The sequence below is a fragment of the Myotis myotis genome, unplaced genomic scaffold (assembly GCF_014108235.1).
Source record: "Myotis myotis isolate mMyoMyo1 unplaced genomic scaffold, mMyoMyo1.p scaffold_m19_p_2, whole genome shotgun sequence".
In the NCBI taxonomy this organism is placed as follows: domain Eukaryota; kingdom Metazoa; phylum Chordata; class Mammalia; order Chiroptera; family Vespertilionidae; genus Myotis; species Myotis myotis.
The window spans coordinates 173,860,744-173,882,243 of record NW_023416324.1 but is presented as its reverse complement, the minus strand read 5'-3'; the positions used below and the strand labels follow the sequence as shown (position 1 = coordinate 173,882,243).

The 21,500-nt window shown below is 42.6% G+C and overlaps 1 protein-coding gene across 11 annotated transcripts in view; it reads left to right on the top strand.

The window, feature by feature from the left end:
- VPS8 (VPS8 subunit of CORVET complex) overlaps positions 1-20,766 on the top strand; it is a 267,100-nt gene extending 246,334 nt beyond the window's left edge. For 9 of the 11 annotated variants that reach the window (XM_036352529.1, XM_036352534.1, XM_036352531.1 and 6 more), the window contains 2 exons: positions 11,979-12,059; positions 20,063-20,766. In XM_036352529.1, the coding sequence (XP_036208422.1) occupies positions 11,979-12,059; positions 20,063-20,212 (231 nt within the window). In that variant the 3' untranslated portion in view covers positions 20,213-20,766. Of the gene's footprint in view, positions 1-11,889; positions 11,911-11,978; positions 12,060-20,062 lie in introns of those variants that run through there. The other 2 variants (XM_036352539.1, XM_036352537.1) reach the window with 1 other exon arrangement.
- The last annotated feature ends 734 nt before the right edge of the window (positions 20,767-21,500 follow it).

Below are 21,500 nucleotides of genomic sequence, written 5' to 3'. Positions count from 1 at the left end.
TTTCATTACCTAATCCATTATTAGCTGTAACCTACTGAGAGTTTTGAGACCTTGGGAAATGAGGGTGTGTGAGAAGTCAGGTTGTGTCTGAGAGCAAACTGTGTGGATGGGAATTTTAGGAAAGGTGTTTTCTGTTCATGGTTTCACCTTAAGTAAAAGCATTAAATATTAAGGACCTCTAATGTGGGTGAAAGTGGCGAAAGCCTGACAGAGGCCTATAACTGATGTCGAGGAAGATTTGAAGGAGAGGCCAGCAAACTCAGTTCATTCACCTTTACCGCCCACCCACCAGCAAATGCCAGAAATGCCAGTGAAAGGCTCCTGGAAAGCCAAAAAGACCAGTAATCATGTTGCAGAATTTTGTCAGGTTGCCCATGTCTCTCACAAACGAGGTTTGACTTTCTGTTGGGCTAGCGTGGCAAGACGATTAGGAAAGGAAACGCTGGGATTTTGATGTCAGGACCTTCTTTATTGGAAAGAAGAAGAAATGAACAAGCAGAGCTCAGTCTTCTGGGACTTGTCCTCATCCTCACAGTTGATTTAGACGCTTCCTATCCAGAATCCCTAGTACTGTTATTATCACTGTTCCTACGATCCCAGCCTTCAGGGTGGCAGTGGATCATGGCTGTTTTCCTACTCCGAAGCTTGATGTGCTGGGTAAGAGGCCTGTGGATCCTGAAAGCCCTGGTTGGTTTTCTTCCTTCCAGCGGATGTAATTACAGCTCTCACTTCCACCATCTCTGAGTCACTGAGCTTTGAAAATGCTGCCTGCTGTGTTCACCCCGCGTCCTCTCCCCGGGGCTCTCCTAGATTATCAGGACCTAATTTTCCACTGGATTTACTTTAATGCTGAGCATTACAAGGTCATTTTCAGGGCTTTTCACTGTTTCTTCCTCAGAACGTGCAGCTACAGTTTAATTTTCAGCTTTTATCACTGCATTTCATTACATGGGAAGAAATACATTAGTGCTAGCAGGTCATATTAAATGTGTTTTTCTCTTTTCCAATTGGAAAAATCACTCCTAATCAATTCTAGGTTGGTGGCTTAGATGGCCTGGGAATACTGGGAGGGGTGCTTTCCGTTTATAGATGTGCCAGTCTGAGATCATGCTCAAGTTTTGTTGTTCCCACTTTTGTTTTATGCATGACACTGATTTGGCAAATCGTTTTTTCCACACAGCATCTTAGTCTGCATCTATCATTTCTCTTCAGGATGTCGTGAGTTTTCTTGACAGTCCCTCTAGTTCAGCGGTTCTCAACCTGTGGGTTGTGACCCCTTTGGCGATTGAACGACCCTTTCACAGGGGTCGCCTAAGACTATCCTGCATATCAGATATTTACATTACAATTCATAACAGTAGCAACATTACAGTTATGAAGTAGCAACGAAAATAATTTTATGGTTGGGTCACAACACAAGGAACTGTATTTAAAGGGCCAGAAGGTTGAGAACCACTGCTCTAGTTGCTGGTCCTAGTCTGCTTCTGATTTTACAATAAAAGCCATGATCCACTTTAGTAAACAGAACCATCTTACTTGAAAATTCATGCTCTAAACGCCTAACCTCATGGTGCCCACATCTTCCCTGGATGATAGTATGGTCCACAGTGGCACTGCCCTTTGGTAATTGGAACTTAGACTGAGAGGAGCCATGGGAATTGCAGTGACAGGACAAGAGCTTGGTTTCCTGATTCTCAGCTCATTGTTCTTTCTTCTGGGCACTTCTCTCGGGAGAATAGATAACACAATCGCAGTACTCACTGCCATTTTCTTGAATGTCAAATAGGCACCAAGCCCGTGCATTATCTCTAATCCTCACAACAATTCTGCAAAGTAGGCTTTACAGATAAAGAAACTGAGACTTGGGGAAGCTGAGTCACCTGGCCAGAGCCACCCAGCCAACTGTTGCAGATCCTGGTGGAACCCGCCGGAGCCATGCCCTGTGCTCTTCCTGCACTTCGGAGGGTTTGTGAACGGTCCAGTGAACGTGTAAGAAGAAAAAACCTGCTTGCTTAACCTTCCCACCCCTTCATCCACTTGATCAACAGATAATTAAAGATTTCCCAGTTGCTCTGTGTCTCACACAGCACTGAGCGCCGGTGAGCAAGACAAACAATGGGCCTGTGCTCAGGGAGCTCTCATTTTCATGAGGCTTTCCCTCCACTCTCCCCATTCTCGCTCTTCTGCAACCTGCACCCACCCCTTTCTCTGCGGGGCTTGCCGGTTTTGTCAGCTGTGCTCTGGTGACTAGGCCCACATGACCAGGCTCCCAGGCCGGCTGGCTCTGTGCAGTGCCTGCAGGGCCTCCTGTGCCCTGCAGTTAGTAGCATTTAGTGAGATCTTACAGTGTCCTGGGCTCTTCCTCCTGCTCTTTATGCATTACCTTCTTAATCTCCTCAGCCACTTCACATGGCACAGTTATTATCATTATCCCCAGATTACAAAGTGAAACAAAACACCGAGCGAGAGAGAACAGTAACCGCCTAGAGTGAGTGCTGCTGATTGGTGACCGAGGGTTTGGGCTCGGACAGATGCGCTCTAGCAAATAGGCTCTGCCCACCAGGGTGAGCAGTGTCGCTGGGAAGCAGGCCCTGCCCCCTCCAGCAGCCCCAGGCACACTGAGTGGAGGGCTCTGCACTAAGGAGCGCTCAGGGCAACAACAGGAGAGGCTTTTAATAAGTCTCATGGTTTTGGTGAATTCTTCTACCTTCTTAAAAGGGTTGGTATATGTTTTCTGATAGTTGAAATCATCCTTCCCCTAACAGTGAATTCAACTAAATAAAATAGATATTTCCATTGCGATAAAGGACAACATGTAGAAGACACAAAGAATCTTGACATAATCCAAATGCTTGAAAATAGGAAGGCAAATGCCCGCAATTTCACAGTGGACCAGGAGAGCAAATGGCTGGCTGCTCTTCTCCCTGAAATGAACAGTTCAGAATAGATAAGAATGTGGGGTTATTTAGCAGATGTCTGTCCAACATTTGCTGGGTGTAGAACACTGGGAAGAGGAGGGTGAATAAGTACAGTGCTGATCTTCAAAGTGTCCACGTCTAATGGGGGAGGCAGGTAAGCAGGCCATTACACTGTGGTGAGTGCATGGTCATGTGCAAGCTGATCTACAGACAGGACAGGGACTCCGAGAAAGCATTGCAGAGAGGGGGGCCAGAGCCGAGACTGCCACGTCTCATCATGTGTAAGAGCATACTCTGGACCCCAAAATGTCATTTCAGGGGCATTTTGATGGTTTGTGGAGATAACGTGAGACAGCTATGCAACTTGTGGTTATTATACCTCAGTAACCTCTCAAGCCTTGCTTATCAACATTGAAATCTTTTGGTGGAGTTTTAATGTCCCAGGATCTGAGAGACATTAAACTCCTCTTGAATTATTCACCTTTGTACCCCAGGCCTAATATAGTAGGGACTCTGGAAATATTTGTTGAACCACAGAACTGGATCCAGTTCATGATGCCTGGAGGCGACAGGACAGGATCCTGCAGAGGCAGGATGTAAACCAGCTAAATGGGTCGTTGGTGGACCGGCTGCCTTCCCACGGGCCCTTATTCCCACTCCACCCCACCCCACTTTTCCAGCCCATAGAACCATGGAGAATACAGAATGCTCGCCTAGTGAGCCTCTACTCATCCTAGGCATGTCTACAAATAGTGCTGTTTCACCTCAGACGACTTGCCTTTCACACAGAGACAGTCTGGATGGCCTAGAATAGGGCCTCTGCATCCTACAGTGACTCCGTTTCCAGAAGGACCCAGGGCAGCCCAGCAGGCGCTCCTTAGTTCAGTCTCTGGTTGCTGAGGATGATGGCTGTGTTGTAAGAAAGGATGGGTCACCTCCAGTTACTTCACATGCGGAGCAGCCACATTTTTCATTTCTAAAGGATGTGGTTGTTGGAAACCCCTTCTCGGTATCTCCAAGGAGTTTAAGGACCTAGAGGAGGAATACGATCATGGTAAGCCACCCCTGTAACCTATGTGGGGTGTCATGTTTGAAATTGTATGTCTGTACATGTGCACTTACTAGCTTGTTACTCCAGGTTTTCTCCCAGGACTCGGGTTTATGAAATGGAGGGACCACTTAGGATGCTTAATTGCTTGCAAGTTTTTTATTCATACTGGGCAAGTCTCCTGGCCTGCTCTTCCTCAGTTTATACAATCCTGTTTACTTATTTAGTAAAGTAGGTGTAGGACCTACAATTCAGTCAGATTCAAAAGGAACCATGTGGCAGGAACATTCTTATCTTATTCAAGTTTCTTGCACCTACTAAGATGCATGTGAACTCCAGTGTTGAAAGCAACATATCTAACCGGGGGGACTGCAGAAAAAAAGAAATGCTGATTGTTTGGTCGATTTGGTACTGCTGACTCAGGAGGAGGCAGATACCCACAACCTGAGAGTGTCCTGTTACCTTCTCAGTAAGGACAGGAAGGCTGCAGCCACCCGTGCTGCTCTCGCAGTGCAGATTAGCTAGCACCTTGCTACTCAAGTGCAGACTGCGGACCAGCATCTCAGCATCGCCTGGGAGCCTGTTAGAAACGCAGAATTTCAGATCTTCCAACCAGAATCATTTAACAAGATTCCTCAGTGATTCTTATGCGCAGTAAAGTTTGAGAAGCACTGGGTCAGAACACGTGGGTTGGACCAACATTGAGACTTCTGCACTTTCTGCCTCAGTGAGCAAACTCCCAGGGGCCAGAGCCTTTCACCTGCGCCTAGAATAGACTACCATACGTTCCTGGTGGGGATGAAAGCGTGATTCTGTTTTTAACAGTAACATTTTCTACTTATGAACTAACACGACCTTCACTTTCCCCAACGATTTCAGTTGCTTCCAAAATATATCCAATAAGATGAAATAAATTAATGTGGAAAATAATACTAAACTGGGTTATAATAGCACACATAAATGTTTGCCACCAAGTCCTGAGCAGTTGCTAGTTCTATGTAGCAACTGAATTCCTTAGTGATAAAAGCAAAAAAGAAAACACAATTAGTAACAAGTCTACAGCAGCGACTATTTCATCTCATGGTATACATATAACTAATTGCTAAAATTCTGCAGTACAACAAAACAAGTTTTTCTTTTGCCAGTCTGACAGAAAATAGGTATAATTTTGATTCATTCATACCAGAGAGCTATTATGTTGGCTGTTGTCCTTTTTTTTATTTGGCAATCTAAGGGAAAAGAGGTTAGTGCCCCTGACTATATATATAGTCAGGTATTGCATGTTTAAGTTTTTTTTCTTAATTTTATTTTTTCCCCATCACCTATTATCCCCCCTTTACCATCTTCCACCCCCACCCTGGAATCACCACACTGTTGTTTGTGTCAATGAGTTTTCTCTCTCCCCTCTCTTTTTTTCTTTTTTTTTTCTTCCCAATTCCCCCTCCCCCTGACAGCTGTCTGCCTGCTCTCTATGAGTCTGTCTCTATTTTGCTTGTTCAGTTTGTTCATTAAATTCCACATATGAGTGAAATCATATGGTACCCAGTACTTGTCTTTCTCTGACTGGTTTATTTCACTTAGCATTATGTTCTCCAGGTCCATCCATGATGTCAAAAAAGGTAGGATTACCTCTTTTTTTTACAACCAAGTAGTATTCCATTGTGTAAATATACCACGGCGTTTTTATCTACTCACCCACTGATAGACACTTGAGCTACTTTCAAATCTTGGCATTTTAAATAACACTGCAATGTACATAGGGATGCATATATTTTTCAAATTAGTGTTTCAGGTTTCTTCAGATAAATTCCCAGAAGTGGACTTGCTGGGTCATAATGCAATTCCATTTTTAATTTTTTGAGGAAATTCCATACTGTTTTCTACAGTGGTTGCACCAGTCTACTAGTACATTTCCACCAGCAGTGTATGAGGGTTTCCTTTTCTCTACATCCTCACCAACACTTGTGTGTTGATTTATTGATGAGTCATTCTGGCAGGTGTGAGGTGATATCTCATTGTGGTTTTTATTTTGCATTTCTCTGATGATTAGTGATGTGGAGTACATTTTCATATGTTTTTTAGCCATCTGTATGTCCTCTTTGAAGAACCATCTAGTCACGTCTCTTGCCCATTTTTCAATTGTACTATTTGTTTTTTAGGTGTTAAGTTGTATGAGTTCCTTATAGATTTTGAATATTAACCACTTATCAGACGTATCATTGGCGAGCATCTTCTCCCATCCAGTAGGTTGTCTTTTTGTTTTGTTGATGGTTTCCTTGACTGTGGAAAAACTTTTTTAGTTTGATGTGGTCCCATTTGTTTATTTTTGGTTGTTGTTCCCCTTGTCTGGGAAGACATAAAAAATATATATATATATATATATATTGCTAAGAGCAAAGTAAAAGAGTTGATTGCCTATGTCCTCTCCTAGGAGTTTAAATCTTCAATTCATTTTGGGTTTATTTTTGTATATGGTGTAAGAAAGTGGCCTAGTTTCATATTTTTGCATATATCTGTGCAGTTTTCCCAACATTTATTGGAGAGACTGTCTTTAGCCCATTGTATATTCTTGCCGCCTTTATCATAGATTAGTGGGACTCTCAATATTAGCCCATTGATGTATGTGTATTCTCATGCCAGTGCCACCATTTTAATTATTATAGCCTTGTATTATAGTTTGAGATCAGATAGCATGGTATCTCCAACTTTGTTCTTCTTTCTGAAGATTGCTTTGAATATCCGGGGTCTTTTCTGGTTTCGTGTACATTTTAGGATTATTTGTTCTAGTTCTGAGAAAACTGTCATTGGTATTTTGATGGGAATTTCATTCAATCTGTAGGTTGCTTTGGGGAGTATGGTCATTTAAAAAATATTAATCCTTCCAATCCTTGGGCAAAGTATTATCTTTCCATTTATTTATATCTTCTTCACATTCTTTCTTCAGTGTCTTACAGGTCTTTTACCTCCTTGGTTAAATTTATTTCTAGGTATTTTAATTTTTGATGCAATTATAAATGGAATTGTTTTCTTAATTTCTCTTTCTGATATTTGTTATTGGTGTATAAAATGTGATTGTTTTCTAAACATTAATTTTGAATCCTGCTACTTTATTGAATTCATTTATTAGTCTAATAGTTTTTTGGTGGAATTCTTAGGGTTCTCTATACATACTATCATGTCATCTGCAAATAATGACAGTTTTACTTCTGCCTTTCCAACTTGGATGCGTTTTATTTATTTTTCTTGTCTGATTGTTGTAACTAGGACTTCCAACACTACATTGAATAAAAGTGGTGAAAGTGGACATCCTTATCTTGCTCCTGATCTTAAAGAATTGACTTTCATTTTTCACCATTAAATATAATGTTAGTAGTAGATTTGTCACATATGGCCTTTATTATATTGAGATATGTTCCTTCTATCCCCACTGCTGAGTTTTGTTTTCTCCTGTTTAATATATATTTTTATTGATTTCAAAGAGGAAGGGAGAGACAGAAACATCAGTGAGAGAAAATCTTTGATTGGCTGCCTCCTGCGCACTCCCCACTGGGGATTGGGCCCACAACTTCCAGCCTGTGCCCTAACTGGGAATCAAACATGATCTCCTGGTTCATAGGTCGATGCTCAACCACTGAGCCATACTGGCTGGGCACCAATGCTGAGTTTTGTTTGTTTGTTTGTTTGTTTGTTTGTTTTGTTTAAATATATTTTTATTGATTTTTTTTTACAGAGAGGAAAGGAGAGGGATAGAGAGTTAGAAATATCAATGAGAGAGAAGCATCCATCAGCTGCCTCCTGCACACCCCCCACTGGGGATGTGCCTGTAACCAAGGTACATGCCCTTGACCGGAATCAAACCTGGGACCCTTCAGTCCGCAGGCCAACGCTCCATCCACTGAGCCAAACCAGTTAGGGCCTGAGTTTTTATTTTAAAAGAATGTTGAATTTTATCAAATGCTTTTTTTGGTGCATCTATTGATATGATGATATGATTTTTATCCTTCATTTTGTTTATGTGGTGTATCACATTGTTTTGCAGATACTGAATGGGCCTGTGTCCCAGGAATAAATCTCACTTAATCAGGTTGAATAATCTTTTTAATATATTGCTGAATTCAGTTTGCTAATATTATGTTGAGGATTTTTGCATCCATGTTCATCAGGGATATTGGCCTAAATTTTCTTTCTATGTAATATCTTTATCTGGTTCTGGTAATAGAGTAATGCTGGCCTCATAAAAAGAGTTTGAAAGCCTTCCCTCTTCTTCAGTATTTTTTAATAGTTTGATATAGATAGGTGTTAATTCTTGAAAGTTTGGTAACTTTTGCTTGTGAAGCCATCTGGTCCAGGACTCTGGTTGGTTGGGAGTTTTTTGATAACCAATACAATTTTGTTAGCAATTGTCTGTTTCTTCCTGGTTTAGTCTTGGAAGGTTGTATGTTTCTAGGAATTTATCCATTTCCTCCAGTTGTCCAATTTGTTGGCATATAATTGTTCATAGTATTTTCTTATAATCCTTTGTATTTCTGTGATATTGGTTGTCATTTCTCCTCTTTATTTTATTTGGGTCCTCTTTTCTTTCTGATGATTCTAGCTAAAGGTTTATCTATTTTGTTTGTCCATTCAGTGAACCAACTCTTGGTTTCATTGATCTTTTCTATTATTTTTTTCAGATTCTGTTTTGTTTATTTCCACTCTGATTTTTATTATTTCCTTTCTTTTATTCACTTTGGGATTTGTTCTTTTTCTAGTTCCTTTAGGTGTAAGATTAGATACTTTATTTGAAATTTTTCTTGTTCTTCAAGGTAGGCCTGTATTGCTCTGACTTTCCCTCTTAGAACTGCTTTGGCCATGTCTCATAAATTTGGGGTAATTGTGTTTTCATTTTCTTTTGTCTTAATGTACCTTTTGATTTCTTCCTTGATCTCATTGATAACCCATTCATTGTTTAGTAGCATGTTATTTAACCTCCACATGTTTGTGTGTTTTTCAGTTCTCTTCTTGTAATTGGTTTCTAGTTCATACCATTGTGTTCAGAAAAGTTGCTTCTAAACTTACTGATACTTATTTTGTGGTCTAATATTTGATATCCTGGAAAATATTCCATGTGCACTTGAAAAGAATTTATTTTCTGCTGCTTTGGGGTGAAATGTTCTAAAATTATCAATTAAGTCTATCTGGTCTAATGCATCATTTAAGGCCACTGTTTCCTTTTTTTAAATGTTTTTATTATTGATTTTAGAGAGAGAGATAGAAACACTGATGAGCTGCCTCCTGCAAGCCCCTACTGGGGACCAAGCCCACAACCAAGGCATGTGCTCTGAGCAGGAATCGAACCAGTGACCTCCTGGTGCATGGGTCAATGCTCAACCATTGAGCCACACTGGCTGGGCATACACTGTTTCCTTTTTGATTTTCTGTCTGAATGATCTACTCATTGATCTTCACAGAGTGTTAAAGTACCCTACTATTATTATATTATTGTTGATCTCTCTATGTCCATTGATATATATCTAGGTGCTCCTACATTGTGTACATAGATGTTTACAAGAGTTATATCCTCTTGTTAGATTGATCCCTTTATCATTATGAAATGCCCTTCTTTGTGACAACTTTTGTTTTAGAGTCTACATTGTATTATATAAGTATAGCTGCCCAGCTTTTTAAAAATTTCCATTTGCATGAAATACGTTTTTTTGTCCCTTTACTTTCAGTCTGCATGTCTTTCAGTCTGAAGGGGGTCTCTTATAGGCAGCATATGTATGGGATATATATATATATATATATATATATATATATGTATGTATATACACACACACACACACACACACACACACACACACACACATTTCAGAGAGGGAAGGTGAGGGAGAGAGAGATAGAAACATCAGTAATGAGAGAGAATCATTGATAGGCTGCCTTCTGCACACCCCGTCTTGGGGATCAAGCCCACAACCTAGGCATGTGCCCTTGAGCAGAATCGAACCCAGGACCCTTCAGTCCACTGGCCAATGCTCTGTCCACTGAGCCAAACTGCCTAGGGCAAGGGTCTTTTTTTTTATCCATTCAGCCACCCTATGTCTTTTGATATAAGCATTTAATTCACTTACATTTACAATAATTGATAGTTATTGCCAATTAGGTGTTTTCTGATTGTTTTTATAGTTCTTTTCTGTTCCTTATTCTCTGCTCTCTTCTCTTGTATGTTGACTCTTTATATGGTTATGTTTGATTCTTTTCTCTTTATTTCTTGTTTACCTGTTAGTGATTTTTGGTTTGTGATTACCATGTGCTTCATATGTACCACATTATATTTATACAGTATGTTTTAAGTTAATGGTCACTTAAGTTTGAACACATTTTAAAACCACTACAATTTTTACTCCACATTTATGTTTTTGTCATTCTCTTATACTTATTTTGTGTGTTACTTAATTTATTGTTGTAATTACACATTATGTTCTTACTTTTGCTCTTTAACCTTCGTAGTAGCTTTATAGTTGGTTGATTCACTGCTTTTACTGTTTGTCTTTGTCAGTGAGAATTTTTTTTTGTTCTTACATTTCCTCATACTTTTTATCTTTTCTTCTTAAAGAAATCCCTTTAACATTTCTTGTAATATTAGTTTAGTGGTGATGAACTCCTTTAGCTTTTTCTTAGCTGGTTCATAACTTCTTATATGTACATCTTTTTTTGAAGGTCAGTCCTTCTTGGGGGAATAATATGGACCTGATAGTACTTTCTTATAGAGTATTGTTCATGTCAACACCAAGACCCTTTCTCATTGAAACTCTTCCCCTCTGATACATAGGTCTTTATTTAGTAACTAGAGGCCCAGTGCACGAATTCGTGCACAGTTGCGATCCGGCCGGCCTGCCCCAACGGAGGCCCATTGGGCCAGGCCAGTGGGGGCAGAGGGGCAGCAGGTGGTTGGCCAGCCGGCCCTGCCCCCAATCAGTGTTTTGGGGGCCAATTGGGCCTGGATCAGGCTAGTTGGCTGCCGCAGTGCACTTCATAGTCACCAGTCGTTCTGGTTGTTCTGGTCGTTCCACTGTTCTGGTCGCTGGGCTTTTATATATATAGATACTTTTTACTCATGCCAAAAACGTTCACAGTAAAGAAAAACATCTTTTTACTAGACTTATACATAAACATAAAAACACTTCTGAAATCAACATTTAACTAAAGGTATCTCTAAATGTAGTAATAAAAGTTAGCATATACTGAGCCCTTGTGGGGTGCCAGGTAAGTTAAAGGCACTTTAAATTTGTAATCTCATGTAATTTGTTTTTCGGTGACCTCATAAAGAAAGCGTTATCCTCTCTCATTTATAAGTGAGCGAGTTGAGGCTTATAGAAATGACTTGCCTAAGGTCATACAGTAAGTTAGTGTCAGAACTGGTATTCCAATTTACTTCTGACTCAACAAAGCTTATGACTGCCTTCCACAAGATCCCATATCTTCCCTCTAGGTATAAGTTGGATCAGAACCACCAGTAGTAGAATCACAATACTGCCATAGAAATGTTAAGTTCACCTCTTCCAAAAAGTAGTAGACCAACCTTGCAACCTGATAGGTGGCTACCAGCTTTATAATGAGACAGGGAAATGACGTGATTTTTCCTGTATAATGCATCCCCCACTACCACCACAAAGAAGGGCCATCTTTGCTGACTATACTTACTAGTAGTGATGGACATGGGAAGGCAAGGTTGGATGGAGCTACTTTTCTCTACATAGTAAAGGCAAAGAGCAGTCACAAAGCCCTAAAGGAAGCTGATCGGTACGGGAAATTAGAGACCACACTGGGGGAAGGTTCCATAGAGCGGTCAGCCTGGGCACTGGCACCAGGGGACTTTAGCAGGACCTGCCCATTAATGTTCACTAGATTCTCTCTCACTAATAGCATGTGTTTTCTTCAAAGGAATGAAGGAAGCACCACGTCCTGTTTCACTGTTGAACAAGTTCAGAGGCTGCCCATGGATGTTACCAACCTTATCTTTTATTTCTCAGGCAACCTCAGAACCTGTTCTGGATCCACAGCAAATCCAAGCATTTGATCGGCTTTGTCGTCTCTACCGAGGAAGCTCCAGGGTAATGTTTGTGTGGTTGTTCAAATTTCTATTTCCTTATTTATAATTACTATTTTGGAAATGCTGAGTCCTCAGGTCCTCTCTCCAGCCTCCTCCTTAGTCTGAAAAATGCCCTATTATGGCCACATGGAGCCCTGAGAATTTGGCAAGGAATGCAAAGGAAGTGGAAAGGTATCTGTACCTTACTTACCATGGGCTGTGAGGACATGGAAGGGCATCTGTGTTTCCTAATCCTTCATCTGGGAGGCCTTTCTTTATATTAATGACTGTCAAATCTGCCCAAAGCCTCAAGCCCTGGCGGACATCAGCATTAGTTGCATTTGCTATGTTATAGTGACTTAACCAAGATAGAAGTGTAAGTGCAGGCAGCCTGGGCACCTTCCATAAACCTCTCTCTGGATTTCTTCTATCTTGTGGCTCCACCATCCTTAACATCTGGCTTATGATGGTTGTTCCAGCTCCAACAATTACATCTGCATCCTGGCCAGCAAGATGGAGGAAAAGGAGGAAGAACAAAAGCCCTTTGTTTAACCACAGTTCCTATAAATTGTATAAACCACTTACCCCCCATTGTCAGAACTTAGACACATGATCACACGCCTAACTGCACTGCAGAGTGGAGAAATTGTCTTTATTACAAAAGGCCATGGGCTAAAACTACTGGTATCCTATAACCACAGAAGGATACAGATTTGGAGTTCTGCTAGCAGTTATAACACCCGTCTGGGTGTTGCAGAAGCACTTCAGAAGTGTACTCATTAACTTCCCCAGCCTGTTCTTCCTGGTGCTCCTCTCTGGGTGGTGCCTTCTCTCATCCAGCCTGAGAGCAGGGCAGTACCCTCGGCTTATCTCTCCCATTCCAGCCACTCACTAGGGAGATCCTGTAGACGTCTTCTCTACATCTCCTGTGTATTTCTCCCCTTTCCCTCCCAACTGTCACTCACTGCAGACCTTCTGTCCCTTCTTCATGCTGCTGCCTGGGTAATCTTTCCAAACCCAAATGTCATGTTACCGCCCTTGCTTAACGCACTTTCCTGGATCTCCATCACTTGAAGGTGGAGTCCAAACTCTATCACCTCCTCCAGTCCCGAAGTCACACCTGATTCCAGCTGGGCCGATTTGTCCTGAGCTTGTACAGACTGCTCATGTGCTCTGTTGGACTCCCTTCTCCCACTCCCCATTCTTAGGCAAACACCTGCTAGGTTTCATGGAAGCCCAGAGGAAAAATGATGTTCCATTTTTGAGAGGTGGTGTGGGCAGAGGTTTTTGTTCCAGGAGACTTCAGGGGTTATTTAACTGGCATTACCTCTGTCCCTTCCCAGCCTCATCCAAGCTCTGCCCAGGAGTTGGGTTTCTGGCATTCTAAGGAAGTTCTGCTTCAGACTGGACACATCGATTTCCAGATCACTAAATTACAACAGAACACAAAATATCTCTTTCCTGGGAAACAGAAGTAGTTAACTTTCTACCCCACAGTGTCTAACTGTGAAAGAACTTGGAGTTTATGTAGCATCTGTTGCCTGCTCTGTTCTCCTCACTGTAGAAAGTTCTTGTGGAGAACTTCACAGACTGATGGGCAGCTGTGGGGCTTACAGAAGACAGGAAGTCACAAAGTGGAGCTCGAGCAGAACAAGGGACGTCTCTCTGTAACCTTTGTGGTGGCAGTGAAGTTCCTGGCAGGACTGCTTAAGCAAGCGTACCCCCTGCTTTCATGGCCATCTAAGTAACTTGCAGTCAGAGCCAGTGTTATGAATTGTGAATTGGATCATATGCATGTCCTGAGCCAGAAGCTGGATTATTTTAGATAAATTGGCGCTTTAAACTTAGGAGCCTTCAGATGTCTCCCCAATTACCACAACCACTGGTAGTGAGTTATTAATAAAAGGGATTGCCTGAGTGGAGAGAACCCCTTACCAGAGGTACGGAAACAGCTAGAACAGAGTTTCTGGCAGGTTATGTGAATAGGAAACAGCTGACAGACATTATCTCCAGGGGAGGCAGATCACGGGCAGCTCAGCTGCTGCATGGACCTGAGTTTGAATCCCACACTACCACTCACTGCTGGGTAACTCAGGGCAAGTTACTTAACTTCTCAGGGGCCCGGTTTTTTTACATCCAGAGGGTTGTAGAGGATAAGAAATAAAAGGCACGTGAGGCAGGTCCAAGATAGCAGCATAGTGGATGCTGAGCTCACCCCCTCCCAAGAACACATTGAATGTACACCTATATTTAGAGCAGTTCCTCCTGGGAGAACACTGGGAACCAACTGAATAGCTTCTGTGCAATAAGCAAAAAAAAAAAGAGGCGGGGAGGGGAACCTCATAGAAAAGGTCGGGAAGCTCTTCAGGAGCTGAGGAACAACCCAGGACCAGAGGAACCAGTGAGGCCAATGTTTGGTTCCCATGAACCTGGATAGCGGGCAGGAGCTCATCCAGGTTCTGTGGCCGACCTGCAGGGCACTCTGGCGAGTTCCCAGCCACCCCTCCTGGAGCTGGATCCAGCAGGAACCATACACACAAGGGGTCCTTGCACCTGGAGGTTGATCAAGCAGGTACAGCAGTGTGCTGCTTCATGCCCCCACTTGGCTGTGCACACAAGGGGCTCCTCAAATGAAGAGAATGCAGAGCTAACAAAACATTGTGGTACCTGCCTCTAGGGCTCCCCTGTTTAGAGAAAGTGCAGATAATGGGTCACTGCTGCATGCACACATGGGGCCACCCCACCAAAGAAAATGTGGAACCAGCAAAATTGTGGTATCACACACAGGGCTGCCGCATATGGAGTGAGTTGGGTGTGCATGCACAGCCCTGCTGTAAACATAGACAGTAAAAGCAATAGGGCATGGTAAGCACATCTCACAGCCCTGTCTAAATCAGGCAGCCACACCCAGATTAGAAGGGCAAGGAAGTATGCACACACCAGTTGCCCCACCTCAAACCCATTCCTTCAGGCCAGGTGACACATAGGGTCTGGCACATGCCCGCCCTGATTACAACCAGCTGCCAAAACTGTTCAACACAGTCACCAGACCTCTCTTTCAAGACTGGGAGGGACAGTTACTCATTGCAACTCATAGGAACAAACACAAAAGTCAAAGAAGAATATGTCCAAATGAAGGAACAAGAAGAAACGCCAGAGAAAAACCCTAAAACAATGGAAATAAGTAATTTGCCTGATAAAGAATTTAAAGAATCTGTCATAGGATGCTCAACAACCTTGAGAGTACAATAGAGGAATTCAAAGAGTACTTCAACAAAAAGATAGAAAATGTAATTTAAAAAAATCAGAAATGAAGCATAAAATAACTGAAATGAAGACTACATCAGAAGGAATCAACAGCAAATTAGTTAATGCAGAACAGTTTAGTGACCTGGAAGATAGAATAATAGAAATCACCCAATCAGAACAGCAAAGTGAAAAAAAATTTTCAAATGAGGATAGTATTTGAGATCTCTGAGATCATGGGCAGCTCAGCTGCTGCATGGACCTGAGTTTGAATCCCACACTACCACTCACTGCTGGGTAACTCAGGGCAAGTTACTTAAATTCTCAGGGGCCCGGTTTTTTTACATCCAGAGGGTTGTAATAAGTAATTTGCCTGACATCAAGCAACCTAACATTTGCATTATAGAGATTCCGGAAGGAGAAGAAAGAGAAAAGGGTAGAAAGAATATTTGAATAATGTCTGAAAGCTCTCCTAATCTGGGGAAGGAAACAGACATCCAAACATAGGGTTCCAAACAAGATGAACCAAAGAGACCCACTCCCAGGCATATTGGATTAAAATGGCAAAAGTTAAGGATAAAGACAATCTTAAAGGCAGCAAGAATGAAACATCAAGTAAGTGAAACCCCATAAGGCGATCAGCTAATTTCTCAGAAGCAACTTTAGAGGCCAGACAGGAGTGGTAGGACATATTTAAAGTGCTCAAAGGAAGGAATCTACAACCTAGAATACTACATCCAGCAGGGTTAGCGTTCAGAATTGGAGTGAGTTTTCCAGACATACAAAAACTAAAGGAGTTCACCACCACTAAACTAGCCTTACAAGAAATGTTAAAGGGTCTTTATGCAGAAAAGGTTGTAACCAAAAATAAGAAAATACAGGGGGAAAATATCAGAAAGGCAAAAATACAATAATCACAGTGAATCAACCACTTTAAAAAGCTAATATGAAGGTTAAAAGACAATAGTAGAAAAATTAGTAACTACAATAAAGAATCGGGATACACAAAACAAGATATAAGACATGATGTCAAAAATAAACGTGGAGGGAGAAGAAATAATGTACTGCTTTTAGAATGCATTTGAACTCAAATGCCTGTCAGCTTGAAATAGAGACTGCTAAAGATATAGATACATATGTACCTCATGGTAACCATAAACCAAAAATGAAGAGAAAAAAACAGTGAAGAACAACAAAAACCACTAAAAATAAATTAACAAATTGGCAGTGAGCACACACCTATCAATAATTACTGTAAATGTAAATGGAGTAAATGCTCCAAACAAAAGACAGAAGTAGCCGAATGGACTTAAGGGGGAGGAAATGATCTGTGTACCAGTATCTGCTGCAAACAGAAGACTCACTTTAGATGGAAAGAGAGTGAAGGGATGAAAAAAGATATTCCATGTGAATAGAAACAAATGGAAGCTGGGGCAGCAATACTGGCATCAGACCAAATACACTTCGAGACAAAGGAGGACATTACATAATGTTAAAGGGGTTCAATATAAGATGGGGATATAACAATTGTAAATATCTATGTACCCAACTTAGGATACCCACACATATAAAGCAATTCTTAGTAAGTAGACATAAAGGCAAAAGTTAACTACTCCCCAGACAAAATTAAAAGGAAATAATGGCCTTAATGCCACATTGGACCAGTTCGACCTGACAGACATTTATAGAGCACTTTATCCAAATACAATAGGTTACACTATTTTTTCAAGTGCACATGGAACATTTTCCAGGATAGATTGCATACTAGGCCACAAAACAAGCCTCAATAAATTCAAGAAGATTGAAATTATATCAAGCATATTTTCTGGCCACAATGGCATGAAATTAAAAATCAACTTCAGGGAAAACACACACACACACACAAATACATGGAGATTAAACAACATGCTTCTAAACAACCAATGGATCGAAGAGGAAATCAAAAACTACCTTAAGACAAATGAAAATGTAACCTTATAGCAAAAGCAGTTATAAGAGGAAAGTTTATAGCCATGCAGACCTATCTCAACATGAAGGAAAAATCCCAAATAAACAATCTAAATCTACACCTAAGGAAACTAGAAAAAAGGGGAACAAACAAAACCCAAAGTAAGGCCCTAACCGGTTTGGCTCAGTGGATAGAGCGTCAGCCTGCGGACTCAAGGGTCCCAGGTTTGATTCCGGTCAAGGCCATTTACCTTGGTTGCGGGCACATACCCAGTAGGGAATGTGCAGGAGGCAGCTGATCGATGTTTTTCTCTCATCGATGTTTCTAACTCTCTATCCCTCTCCCTTCCTCTCTGTAAAAAATCAAAAAAATATATTAAAAAAAAACACACAACCAAAGTAAGTAGAAGGAAGGCAATAATAAAGATCAGAGTGGAAATAAATGAAATAGAAAATAGAAGAACAATAGAAAAGATTAATGAAATTAAGAGCTGGTTCTTTGAAAGAATAAAATTGGCAAGCCTCTAACAAAACTCATCAAGCTAAAAAAAGAATACAGCATATCAGAAATGAAAGAGAAGTTAGAACTGACACCAAGAAATACAAAGCCACTAAAGAATACTATGAACAATTATATGTCAACAAACCGGACAATCTAGAAGAAATGAATAAATTTCTAGAAACATACAACCTTCCAGAGTAAACCAGGAAGACACAGAATCTGAACAGACCAGTGCTAGCAATGAATTTGAAGTAGTAATAAAAACTCCCAACAAACAAAAGCACAGGACCAGATGGCTCCACAGACATTTAAAGAAGACTTCGAACTGTCCTCCTCAAATAAACAGGACATGAAAAGACATTTCTCCAAAGAAAACATACAGATGGCCAACAGACTTATGAAAAGATGCTCAACATCACGAATCATCAGAGAAATGCAAAACAAAACAATGAGGTACTACCTCCTGCCTATCAGAATGGCTTTCATCAGAAAGTCAACTGTTGTGTTGTAAGGATGTGGAGGAAAGGAAACCCTTGTGCACTGTTGGTGGAACTGCAAACTGGTGCAGTCGCTTGTGGAAAACAGCAAAATAGAAGTATCATATGACCCAGCAAGTCCACTTCTGGGTATTGATCTGAAGAAAACAATACTAGTTCAACAAATACATGCATCCTTGTGTTCATTAAAGCATTATTTATAATAGCCAGGATATGGAAGCAACCTAGGTGTCTATCGATACATGAACGGATAATGAAGGAAGTGGTATATACAATAAAATATACACAATGGAATATTGCGCAATAAAAACATGAAGTCTTACTATTTGTGACAGCATGAATGGACCCAGAGAGTATTATGCTAAGTAAAATAAGTTTGACAGAGAAAGACAAATACCATATGATTTCACTTAGATGTGGAATCTAAAAAAAAAACCCATAGCAAACAAAACAAAAAACAGACTCATAGAAACAAAGAAGGGATGGTTGCCAGAGGGGAGCAGGTGGGGGAGGGGTGATAAAGGTGAAGGGGAATATAGTCAAGGACACTATAATAAGTTTGCACTATAATTAGTGGAGTGATCACATTGTAAGGTATAAAAATGTCAAATCACTATACTATACACCTGAGACTAATATAATTAATATTGTATACCAACTGTACTTAAATTTAAAAAGTTTTTTAGAAATCATGCACATATCAAGGACCTCGCATAGTGCCTGGCACCTAGAGGGCACTCACGTTACCTGGGGCTGTCAGAAGTCCCTACAGCAGCGATTCTCAACCTGTGGGTCGCGACCCCTTTGGCGGTCAAACGACCCTTCCACAGGGGTCGCCTAAGACCATCCTGCATATCAGATATTTACATTATGATTCATAACAGTAGCAACATTACAGTTATGAAGTAGCAACGAACATAATTTTATGGTTGGGTCACAACATGAGGAACTGTATTTAAAGGGCCAGAAGGTTGAGAACCACTGTCCTACAGACTTCGGCCTGGGTCACCCTGTGGTGGCTCACTCCTCACAGCTGCCCTCTCCATGGGCAGGACCTTGAGAGTGGAATTCATCTGTCCTCTGACCAGCCAGGGCATCTCGATGGCCAGGCCATGAGGCTCCTTACTCTTGCAGAGGCCTCTTTGAGGCAAAAGGGATGACCCCTCTGAGTAGCACGGCCTGGTTTCCCAATGGGCTGGCATTAACCTTTCCTCCTGCCACTCTCTGCCCTTGGCAGGTCTTCCAGGACTGAGCCACTAACTGCTTTGCACTGGTGTCACTGGACACCAGTGCAGCTGGGAGCAGGCAGGGCTCTTAGAGGAGCCGGTAGTCTCTGAGTCTGCCCTGGAGACTTCTCACAGGGGAGTGGGACGTAGCAGCTGGGCATCCATTGAAGCTGTCCAGGTTACAGAAGAGAGCAGTCAGAGCCAGTGATCTTCGTGCAGGGCCATTCCCCCGAGAACTGACCAGGACGGAGTGCAGGGAGATGAGCAGAGAGGAGAACCTCAGGGTCAGGACCAACTCGAGGAGGAGGACTCGGCGCTGATGGTTAGAATCCGTCAGCTTTCCATTATCAGAGAGCAGCACAGTCTGATGTGTCTACGGGATGGACCCAGTCCACTCAGTAAAGGAGGGAATTTAGGTCCAAAAATCACGTGAACTAGTGCAGTCACATTACTTGTTTGTAGACGCAGAACTGGGATCCAAACCAGTATATTCTTCCCGCAGTGCAGCCCCGCCCCTCACATACTCAGGACCCCCCACCCACATCCAACTGCCCCACACATTCTCCGCCCTCACCGCCTTGGTTGATGTGTGTCCGCTCCTTTGCAGCTGGCGCTCCTTACAGAACTCTCCCAGAGCCGCGGCAGCGAGAGCTACAGGCCATTCAGTGGTTCCCAGAGTGGCCCTGCTTCCCACAGCATCTTCCAGAACGAGAACTTCCAGCTGCAGCTCATTCCCCCGCCTGTGACTGAGGACTGACGCCTCTCTGGGGCCTGGCCCTGAAGAGCAGAGGTGACCCGAGGCAACTGGGGGACCCCCTTGACTGGCTTGACCCCCGCTGCCACCCACACTCCTAAGCAGTGGGTCCAAGGTGGAGGCTTTCTCATGCCCACCAGGCCAGGGAGACTCCCTCCCGTCTCTTCCATGATGCTGCTGCAGCATCAGACTGGTTGATTGTGTTTTGCCTGGACTGTCACATACCTCCATCCAGCTTTTTGAGAAAATGTGCTTGGCCTGTTGGGACGTTTTCCTGTCTCCCCAGAAGCCTGGAGAATAGGTGGAGCTCACGCAGAAGGCACTCAGGAGTCTGTGGTCCTTGGCTCCTCCAGCCAGCGGGGAACCTGGAGGGACTTCGGCTCCTGCTGCTGTTGGGAGGAGGGGACAGTGTGGGCCGGCTGCAGCATAGCTGAGACCTGCACTGGAGGGAGCCAAGGACCTGCGGGCCGGCATCTCCCTTTTGATGTGTTTATGTTAAAACCCATTTGAGTGTAAGATTTTCCCTTTCTAACAATAAATGCTCTGTGTTTAAGCTCTGCAGGCCTGCTGGCTGGCTGTCTAGCTCTCTAGCTCTCAGCCTGTCAAGCCATAAAGGACATTTAGTACTACAATTTGTGTATTAAAGTCAAGGACCTTGAGTGTGACACACCACCTTTATTCAAATAAGCGGCTGCCTCACGACTCATTCAGAGCAGCCAAGTGCTCCGGGGATGGGGGCTGGCTGCCAGAGCAGCATTTGTACCTTTCTTGGCCCTGGGACTTTGCAGCCACTGAACCAACAATGGCAGGAGGTCACACAGATTAGGTGCTCCCTCTTCGGCAGTCGGCTCAGGGAGGTGCCCCTGAAATACCAGCTTGGCTTTTATTATACAGGCATACCTCATTTACTGCACTTCCCTGTATTGCACTTCACAGGTTTTGTATTTTTTACAAATTAAAGGCAAAACCCTCCCGACTAAGAGATTACGACCTGCTCAGTTGTAATACTCCATGTCAGTGCTCTGGAACCAAGCCCGCGGTCCCTCCAAGGTGTCCCTCCTCCCGAAACCTGGCTGCGCCTGTTGCTGCCGCCTCTGGATGGAGGTGTGCAAGGCCACCCTGGAGGAAGGGGCTGAGCATTAAGTGACCACCAACTGGACGCTGGTTGCAGCTACACCAGATAGTCTCAACCCCATTTTACAGATGAGAAAGCTGAGGCTCAGACATGATCAGTAAGTTAACCAGGGTGACACACTCAAGAAACGGCAGAGCAGGGGTCTGAACTCAAAAC